General features: G+C 46.6%; 1 protein-coding gene across 2 annotated transcripts in view; it reads right to left on the bottom strand.

Annotated features, from left to right (window-relative positions):
* The window catches only part of col5a1 (procollagen, type V, alpha 1), a 93,099-nt gene that overhangs the window by 40,979 nt on the left and 41,613 nt on the right, over positions 1-10,507 (bottom strand). For both annotated transcript variants that reach the window (XM_072662620.1, XM_072662621.1), the window contains exons 8-16: positions 10,067-10,507; positions 9,349-9,405; positions 6,077-6,118; positions 5,380-5,442; positions 4,958-5,032; positions 1,486-1,578; positions 1,283-1,339; positions 1,135-1,188; positions 931-984 (exon numbers count right to left, since the gene is read on the bottom strand). In XM_072662620.1, coding sequence (XP_072518721.1) covers positions 931-984; positions 1,135-1,188; positions 1,283-1,339; positions 1,486-1,578; positions 4,958-5,032; positions 5,380-5,442; positions 6,077-6,118; positions 9,349-9,405; positions 10,067-10,507 — 936 coding nt within the window. The remainder of the gene's footprint in view (positions 1-930; positions 985-1,134; positions 1,189-1,282; positions 1,340-1,485; positions 1,579-4,957; positions 5,033-5,379; positions 5,443-6,076; positions 6,119-9,348; positions 9,406-10,066) is intronic.

Raw genomic sequence — 10,507 nt, 5'->3', positions numbered from 1 at the left:
AGAGACTGGACAGTGGTTAAAGGGCAGACAGGTCAGCTGCGGGTCCCGCTGGTAGAAGCCATTACTGTGTGTGTGTGTGTGTGTTATCATCAGCGGACACTAATAATTAGCTACAGTCCTCAGCTGAGGAAGTGTTTGTTAGCATCTATCAAAAATGTGTTAATGTGTATATGTGTACTTCAATATCTGGTCTATTTATTTCTAAAACATTTGAAATATATTTTGGCAATATATTCTATTCTATATATATTGTATTTCAATCGTTGGGCATTCTATTTCAAAATCTATTTAATTATTATAATTAAATGCATTTCAATATTTCCTCAATATATTGTAATGTATATGTTAATGTCAATATATTTAAAAATGTATGTTGATATGTCAAAATCTATTTCAATATTTTTTCAAAATTTTTAACATATTTCAATATTTCTTCAATATTGTGAAAATCTATTTTAATATTTCCCTAATCATTTTAATAATATATTACATCATTTTTTACACAATATATTGTATTATATACTTATATACTAATATTTTGTTAATTATTTTCTCAATATATTGTGATATATATTTCAATATTTTGCCAATAAATTGGGATATATATACTTCAATATTATGTCAAAATATTACAATATATTTCGTTATTTTGTTCAATAATTTGTCAATATATTGTGATATATATTTTAATATTTTGTTCAATATTTTCCCAATATATTGTATATTATATTTCAATATTTTGTTCAATAATTCAATGTTATGATATATATTTCAATATTTTGTTTAAATTGCTGTAATGTATTAAAATATTGTATTGATATATTCTAAATCAATTTTAATATACAGTCAATATATTCCAACAAATGACTGCAATTTGTGATAATATGTTTGAATATATTTCAGTATATTGTGACTCTCGAGTACACTTACTCTTCTGCCAGGCTTTCCAGGAGGTCCCATAGAACCCAATGGACCACGAGGACCCTGTACAGAACACACACACACACTCGCGTGTAAGGGTTAAAAGGTCAGACGCCAGGTCAGAAAGAACACAAAGAACAACAAATAAGAACCGACACTGTTATTATTGATATTAAATGATACAGCTGAGGATTGTGGGTAACGTAGGCCTACCTGAGACCCCTGCTCTCCAGGCTCTCCCTTTAGTCCAGATATACCAGGAGGTCCCTGGAAAACACAAGTGACATAGAGCATAAATGATGATAATGGCACCAAAAGAGAGAGAGAGCGAGAGCGAGAACGAGAGAGATATGACACATACCAGAGGTCCGGGACGGCCGGTCAAACCCATTGGACCAGTTGGACCTCTCATTGCCAGCTGCAGGAGAGGACAGAAACGAGCGGGGGGGGTGGGGGGGGGGGGGCACAGCGGGGGGGACAGCGGGTTATCAGCGTCAAACCAGTCAAACTAAGAACTGAGTGTGTGTGTGTGTGTGTGTGTGTGTGTGTGTGTGCGTGTGTTACCCGGGCCTGCTGCATTATGGCCTGCATCTGAGCCTCTTGGGCCGAAACGGCAGGTCCTTTATGTCCACCATCTCCACCTGTGCTCATCCGGAACTGAGAGGAAGGAGAGAGAGGAAACCCACAGAGAGCGATCAACACACAGTCGCCTAACCTTCCAATCATAACACCATCATCATTAATCATCATCATCATTAATTATCATCTTCATTATTATTATTATTATTATTATTTATGGTGGTATTAAAGATGTCTACGGGTACAGCGATCCTGACTGGTTTGTAAACCTGATTTGTGTGTAAGTGTGTGTGCGTGTGCGTGTGTGTGTGTGTGTGTGTGTGTTTCAGTCTGCTGGGCTCCTCACCAGTGCTGCCATCTGGTGGCTAAACAGACTAATTACTCAACTTGCCCAGATGGCTTAAATGGACTCATATGAATCCAGAAGACAAGGAGAGAGGAGAAAGCGAGGAGAGGAGAAGAAAGGAGGAGAGAGGAGAGAGGAGGAGATGAGGTGAGGTGAGGTGAGGTGAGGTGAGGTGAGGTGAGGTGAGGAGATGGAGATGAGGTGAAGTGAGGAGATGAATATGAGGTGAGGAGATGGAGGTGAGGTGAGGAGATGAATATGAGGTGAGGAGATGGAGGTGAGGTGAGGAGATGAATATGAGGTGAGGAGATGGAGGTGAGGTGAGGAGATGAATATGAGGTGAGGAGATGGAGATGGAGGTGAGGAGATGGAGATGAGGTGAGGAGATGGAGGTGAGGTGAGGAGATGAATATGAGGTGAGGAGATGAGGTGAGGGGATGAAGATGGAGATGAGGTGAGGAGATGGAGATGGAGGTGAGGAGATGGAGATGAGGTGAAGTGAGGAGATGGAGGTGAGGTGAGCAGATGGAGATGAGGTGAGATGAGGGGATGAAGATGAGGTGAGGAGATGGAGATGGAGATGAGGAGATAAAGATGAATATGAGGTGAGGAGATGGGGATAAGGTGAGGTAAAGAGATGGAGGTGAGGTGAGGAAATGGAGGTGAGGGGATGGAGATGGAGATGAGGGGATGGAGATGAGGTGAGGAGATGGAGATGAGGAGATAAAGATGGGGGTGAGGAGATGAATATGAGGTGAGGAGGTGGAGATGAAGGTGGAGGAGATATAGATGAGGGGATGGAGATGAAGGTGGAAGAGATGTAGATTAGGGGATGGAGATGGAGGTGAGGAGATGGAGAAGAGGAGATGGAGGTGAGGAGGTGGAGAAGAGGAGATGGAGATGAGGAGATGAATATGAGGTGAGGAGATGGAGATGAGGTAAGAAGATGGAGATGGAGGTGAGGAGATGAATATGAGGTGAGGAGATGGAGATGGAGATGAGGTGAGGTGAGGTGAGGAGATGGAGGTGAGGGGATGGAGATGAGGTGAGGAGATGAATATGAGGTGAGGAGATGGAGATAAGGTGAGGTGAGGAGATGGAGGTGAGGTGAGGAGATGAGGTGAGGGGATGAAGATGGAGATGAGGTGAGGAGATGGAGATGGAGGTGAGGAGATGGAGATGAGGTGAAGTGAGGAGATGGAGGTGAGGTGAGCAGATGGAGATGAGGTGAGATGAGGAGATGGAGGTGAGGTGAGCAGATGGAGATGAGGTGAGATGAGGGGATGGAGATGAGGTGAGGAGATGGAGATGGAGGTGAGGAGATGGAGGTGAGGAGATGGAGAAGAAGAGATGGAGGTGAGGAGATGAATATGAGGTGAGGAGGTGGTTCAGTATTTCTGCCTCAGTGTTCTTGAACATCAGAGCTCCAGCAGTCTGGATGCTCCTCAAAAAAAGGAGAACCATTCTGGAACACGAGTCCCGGAGCTGGAATCCTGACTCCAGAGCGCAGCAGCTGGGAGAGCAGGAATGTCTGGGTTCACTCGACACCGCTGGCTCGGCGCGGCTGATTAGAAAGGCAGATTACCTAACAGGTTCTGTAATGCCGAGCTTTTCCGCCGTAACTCAGCGTTCCAGCCAGAACGTTCAGAACCGGCATTTCCGCAGCGCTCCGGAAAACCGATCCCTAGCATTTAACGAGCTTCCCGTCACGTCATTCCCAAACACAGCTCCTCTCGGACTCATCCGGCTCCCGTGTCTCTGAAGGTTCTCTAAAGGTTCTCTCTGCTAAGGTTCTTTGTCTTGCCACAATAGTGGAACCCCTATTTACTGAATCTAATTATCCAAATGGTTCTTTGAGTTGCCGTCCTATAAACTAGTGAAATAAGAGTTATTTGACTCAGAACAACAGCGGAACCCTTTTTGGTACTATACAGAAGGTTCTATGTAGAACCATCTACAAGAGGCTTTCTTTGGACGTCGTCAGGGTTCTATATAGAGCCAATGTCTTTATTTATTGAGTGTAAGAACAAAATGTTCCATATTGTACTGAAATAAGGGTCCTTTGTCTTGCATCAATAGTGGAACCAATGTTGGTGCTACTTAGAACCCTTTTTAAAAAGGTTCCATGTAGAACCGTCTACAAGAAACTTTCATTATACGTCGCCAGGGTTCTATATATTAGCCAATGCCTTTATTTTTTTCGGTTTTTGAGGACAACATGTTCTATGTATTATTAAAATAAGGGTTCTTTGTCTTGTATCAATAGTGGAACCACTTTGGGTGCTAATTAGAACCCTTTTAAGAACTATATATATAGAAAATAGACTCACTTTGTATATGAAGAACCTTTTAACCCGCTAAAGTACCACTCAAGCATACAACCGCGACTTGAAATGGTTATGGTTCTATATAGAACCACTGCTTTTACCAATGAAGAACCCTTAAAGAACCCGTTTTTTTAGAGTGTAAAAAAAACTAAAGTTCTATACAGCACTGAAATGAGGATTATGTGTCTTGTCACAATAGTGGAACCTTTTTAATGGTGAATTTAAGCATCCAGTTGGTTCTTTGAGGTGTAATGGTTCTACAGAGAACCACATGAAAAAACACTTTTTTTAAATCATGTAATACTTTTTTATATGGTACTAAAATATGGACTAAAATAGTAACCCTTTGGAACCCTTTATGGTGCCATGTAGAACCCTCTGTAAAAGGTTCTATGCAGAACCATCTGCAATATTGGTACTAGATAATGCCTGGTCTGCCAGGAGGAGAGCTCTGGAGCCGGTTAAATGAACAGTGGTTGTTTTGTACGCTTCTCTTATAGGTGTTGTTCTTAACAGTGTCTCTGCACATCACCCGCGGAACAACTGGAGAATTATCTAGCACCCGGGGAGCAGGTGCGATGTACAGACACGCCGGTCTAAATACATTATGCATACGTTGGGGGGTGGCGTGATGCACCGGCCTGCTCTCCGGCTCGCATTCTTCAGCACTGAGGTTAACAGGTTCAAGCTGGCACGTATACACACACACACACACACACACACACACACACACACACACACACACACACACACACATCCAAACACACGGGCGTGGTTCACATACCGGCAGCATCAGGACGGTCCCTGGGGGTCCTGGCAGTCCATCAGCACCAGGAAGACCAGGGCGACCAGGAGGACCCTGCATGGAGCAAAGGATATATAAATGGACAAAAGTATTGGGACACCTCTACCCTATTCCACCACTGGATACTCGGTGGGTGAGCTGCTGGTTCCTCTGTGGTTCCTCCTAAACGCTTACACTGTTACATACAGAACCACGCTGGAGTTCAGTGAGTTCCCTTTAGAACCTGCCTAGAAAGGCAGACTGCAGGGCTAGGGGCTTGAAGGGACTGAATCACACACCCGGAATGGATGATTAGGAGCTGCGTCCCAATACTTTTGTCTGAATAGTTCTAGTACATATAAACAAATACAACCATCACTCGTTACTTGTTGCTGCGGCTACTTGTTGCTACGGCTACTCACCCTCTCTCCAGCCTCTCCAGCAGAACCAGGGGCTCCCGACGCTCCAGGAGGACCAGGCAGACCCTGCAGGGACATATGGGATTTAATGGGACGTAGGTGTGGAACTGAGACATGTGGACGGGGCTGAGGGTCCAGTGAGGTCAGTGAGGGTAAGTCGAAGCTGGACCGCTCGCTCTTGATTGGCGAGTCAGCTCACGAATCAGGCTGTAAGCAGTATCACATGTGAGTGTGTGAGTGTGTGTGTCTGTGTGCGTGTGTGTGTGTGTGTGTGTGTGTGTGTGTTTGAGCATTTGATTTGCCAGCTGTGCATCTCATCCGCAATCTCCTGCAGCTAAGATCTGACAGTGCCAAGCCAACTCAGCACCCTGTGAGAGTGTGTGAGTCCATGTCTGTGTGTGTGTGTGTGTGTGCGCGTGTGCGAGTGTGTGTGTGTCTGTATGCGGGCTCAGACATGCCAACTTAGCATTTAGTCGCAGGCTTCAAGCCTTGTTACACCATATTTATGGAGAAGCACATGTGTGGGTTGGTGGGAAGGGGGGGTCTGGGGAGTCCAGGGGTGAGGGGTGGGGGTCCGGGACAGGGTTTGGTGGGTTTGGCAACTTGTAAACAAACACACTCTCATGCAAACACGTGTTACGAAGACACACAAACACACAAACACATGGTAAAAAAAAAAAGAAGAAGCAAGTGGACTTACAGTTGGGCCTTCAGGACCAGGGGGGCCCTCCACGAGCATTCCCTTAAAAAAAAAAAAAGAGAGAGAGACATAAGGACAGAGAGAAAAGAGAGAGAGAGAGAGAGCTCACTGCTCCGCATTCAGACAGATGTTGGTGCTACAAAGGGGTACAGCTGTAACAGTGTGTGACACTACCTCCACTATGTTTGGAGGCTGTAGTTCAGCCTGGCTAGCTCTTACTGTGAGCTGTAGTTGGGAGGTGGGACCTCCATGAGCATCAGCAAGTTGGCCAAATTGCTCGGTTCTACTTTCTATCCAAGACCCAGGGGGGTTTCCTGCCTTGTGTCCAGTGATTCCAGCAAGTCTCCAGACCCACCCCAACCTTGACTAGTGAAGACATGGCTAGGACGGACGGATGGATGGATGGATGGCCGGCCAAACTGTCCAGCTCCTAGGTTCTACTTTCCATCTAAAACAGGTTCCTCTGCAAGTGTAACCAGGGGAGGGTTCCTGCCTTGCTCCCAGTGATTCCAGCAAGTCTCCAGACCCACCTCAACCTTGACTAGTGAAGACATGGCTAAGACGGATGGATGGCCGGCCAAACTGTCCAGTCCTAGGTTCTACCTTCCTGTGGTCCCCTCACAGAAGCAACCTAGAAACAAGCTAAAACAGTTGGAGTCCCTCAGACGAATGGGTCATTTGGGTTGTCCCGGAGTCATCTGAGGACGGTGCAAGAAAAAAAGGATGGAGGGGGCAAACATTTTGATTTGATTTCAGTGATCTGTGGAGCCTGGCATTCACCCCGAAGCCACTCGGTGCCGCAGCAGCAGGGACACGGTCTTCGCTTTTTTTGGTTGCCGAGAGCCAAAGAGAGAGACGGGTATGCATGTCTGGGCGCAGGGAGACAGAGTGCTTATTTTGAGCTTATTTCAGACCACTCCTGAGCAATCCAAAGCTGTGGTGTCCTCACACCCTTCTTCCCAGAGCCACGCTGACGGGCTCAGCAACCCAACACTGCTAGAACCTTCGATCCTGGTCTAAGGCAGTTGGAGGTCAGCAGTCGTCCTCCTCTAGGCTTCACCTTAAGTCAAAACCTAGATAGGTAAGAATCTCCAGGAGCAAGTCTGAGAAACCACCGGATTGTCCACTGCTTTGACTGTATCCCTACATGTTGGGACCTTCTGAAAGTCCTGGAGAACCCATGATCTCCCAGTTACGGGGGACGTCAGTGCAGTGGTCAAAATGCTGGTCCCCAGTATCCCCAGGTGGGATTTGAAGCCATCACCTGAAACCTGACCCCAATCAGACTCGGGTTCCTCAGAAGACGGCAACACAGTTCCCAAAGAAACCCGTTTTTTTTAGATGTACCACTACTGTACCATCAGCTTGAAGACCTCGAAGATGCGAGAAGGTTGACTTGAGGGTCTGGACTTGAGGGTCTTGAGGGTCGGGTCAGCTTTCCCTCAAGAAAGTCCCACCAATAAGATCCTCCTAATGATCCATCGGCGGCTTCATCTACCTCTACAAGGTCTGCTCTGAATGACCAGCTTTCTGAGGCGGTGGTCAGCCGGTACTGTGGGCATGTGGCTGTATGTGTGTAAATGGGGCATCTGTGTCTGTACGGGGGAAAGGGTCCAACCATGAGACAGTCTGGACGTGGATGAGAGGCATTCCTTGGACTTCGGGGCTTCCCCCACCCCCTCCACACACACACACACACACACTGTCATTTGTTTGGGAAGAGTCAGCTGTTTAGAATCAACAGCCACATGGGCAGCGGGACGAGAGGAAGAGCGATGGCAAAATACTAAGTGTGTGCTACGTGTCCAAATGTTTGTGGACACACACCGTCTGGGGCAGATCAACATCACCTGTTGGCACCATGCTGCCTAACGCCAGACGTGGGTTATAGAGCACTGAGCTGTGGAGCAGTGGAGGAACTGTGAGAAGCAGGTGTCCCAATACTTTTGTCCATATAGTGAATGAGTGAGGGGCGTGGCAGCTGGAAAAAGGGGGGCGTGTTAACCTGCAGGACTGATTAGCACTGAGCTGAGCCTTCTGTGATTGGCTGTGAAACTGGGGCACGCTCAGACGGGCCGCACTGTCTGCTACGCCACCCTTGGGCAGAGCTACCTAAAGAAGCCCCACCCAAAAGCCTGGATGCCTGACTCTGCTCTGGTCAGAATCAGAACCGTCCAGTCCAGTCCAGTCCAGTCCAGTGCAGGACAAAGAAATACTGTTACACACAGGGCGCCAGATCCTCCCGCTTATTGTGCTTCTGGGGTTAGACATGAGAAATGCCAGCACTAAGAACATCCACACACAGCTACACCACCTTCCACAGCACATCTGTAATCTGCACAGAAACATCTGTACGGTCCACTTAACCTAGGCTAACCTACAGCACTGAGGACATCTACAGTAAAGTTAACCCAGGCTAACCTACGGCACTCGGAACATCTACAGTAGAGTTAATCTAGGCCAAACTACAGTAGAGTTAACCCACGCTAACCTACAGTGGAGTTAACCCAGGCTAACTTACATCACTGAGAACATCTACAGTAAAGTTAACACATGCTAACCTACAGTAGAGTTAACCCACGCTAACCGACAGTAGAGTTAACCCACACTAATCTACAGTAGAGTTAACCCAGGTTAATCTACTGCACTGAGAACAGCTACAGTAGAGTTAACCCAGACTAACCTACAGTAGAGGTAACCCACGCTAACCTACAGAAGAGTTAACCCAGGCTAATCTACTGCACTGAGAACAGCTACAGTAGAGTTAACCCAGACTAACCTACAGTAGAGGTAACCCACGCTAACCTACAGAAGAGTTAACCCAGGCTAACCTACAGAAAAGTTAACCCAGGCTAATCTACTGCACTGAGAACAGCTACAGTAGAGTTAACCCAGACTAACCTACAGTAGAGGTAACCCATGCTAACCTACAGTAGAGTTAACCCATGCTAACCTACAGAAGAGTTAACCCAGGCTAACCTACAGAAGAGTTAACCCATGCTAACCTACAGTAGAGTTAACCCATGCTAACCTACAGAAGAGTTAACCCAGGCTAACCTACAGAAGAGTTAACCCATGCTAACCTACAGAAGAGTTAACCCAGGCTAACCTACAGAAGAGTTAACCCATGCTAACCTACAGTAGAGTTAACCCATGCTAACCTACAGTAGAGTTAACCCAGGCTAACCTACAGAAGAGTTAACCCAGGCTAACCTACAGAAGAGTTAACCCAGGCTAACCTACACGACAGTTCAATTTCAATTTCAACTCACCGGTTCAATGACGGCTGGCTCTCCTTTCTGCCCCTTCTCTCCTCTGGATCCATCCACCTGCAGACAGAACAGCACACCTTAACGCTCTAGCCTGAGGTTGCGTATACACAGCCGGCAGAGAAGATGTCCAAAAGTTTGTGGACACCCATTTTTATTAGTAAACTCAGCTGCTTTAAGGTACATTCACACAGCGGTAAGCGGTAAGCACATGCCCCTATTTTCACCATGCCCAATGCCGAGCATGGGCTTGAGGGGTACAAAAGCCCTGATAATTAGTGATTATCATATCTAAGAAATTGTGGGATTCGAACTTGCGTCCTCCTGGCAATAGGAAGAAATATTATACAGCTGACGTTACAATATTTATATTATGTAAAGTGTACGCTTTTCTGCAAATATATCTCGGAATATGTGTTGATTAATTAGTGACCATCATATCTGAGATACTGTGGAATTCGAACCTGCATCCTTCTGGCGATAGGGAGAAATTCTATACAGCTGAACTTCCATTATGTATATTATAATGTAAGTTGTGTGTGTTTCTGCAAATATATCAGATAGTATGTACAGACAGTTAGTGATTCGTGTCTGAGATATTGAGGGATTAGAACTTGCGTCCTCCTGGGCTGGTTTAACATCTAGTGTAAAGCCTGAGATACCAGCCTGAGTTTGGTCTGGTATCAGTTCCGGGGGGTGTGGCATTGTGTCCGAGCCCTACCTGGCCGATGTACTTGTCAGTCGCAGCAGGCAGGACTTTGTCTTCTCCATAGTAGTCTCCATACTCTTCATACATCTTGTCCAGGTCGGCGTCAGAGTAATCTGTGATAGACTCCTCCTTAAACTTTTCTAAATCCGTGTAATCGGCCTCCCCGCCGACTCCTCCCTGTCCGCCTCCTGTGGCAATGGACCCGCCCCTTCCTGCTGCTCCGGCGCTGGACGACCCACCGCCGACTCCAGCTGAACCACCCACAGAGGCCGAACCACCTCCAACAGAAACAGATCCGCCTCCAGGAGAAACAGATCCGCCTCCGACTGATACAGTACTGCTGCTGCTTCCTCCTCCTCCGACATTGTAGTCTCCATCGGGGTAGCCCTCGTTATATCCCTCTCCATAGGTTAGGTCATAGTTCTCACCATACTGGTTATCATAACCGTCCAC

The sequence above is a fragment of the Salminus brasiliensis genome, chromosome 18 (assembly GCF_030463535.1).
Source record: "Salminus brasiliensis chromosome 18, fSalBra1.hap2, whole genome shotgun sequence".
Taxonomy (NCBI): domain Eukaryota; kingdom Metazoa; phylum Chordata; class Actinopteri; order Characiformes; family Bryconidae; genus Salminus; species Salminus brasiliensis.
This window is presented reverse-complemented; position numbering and strand designations above follow the sequence as displayed.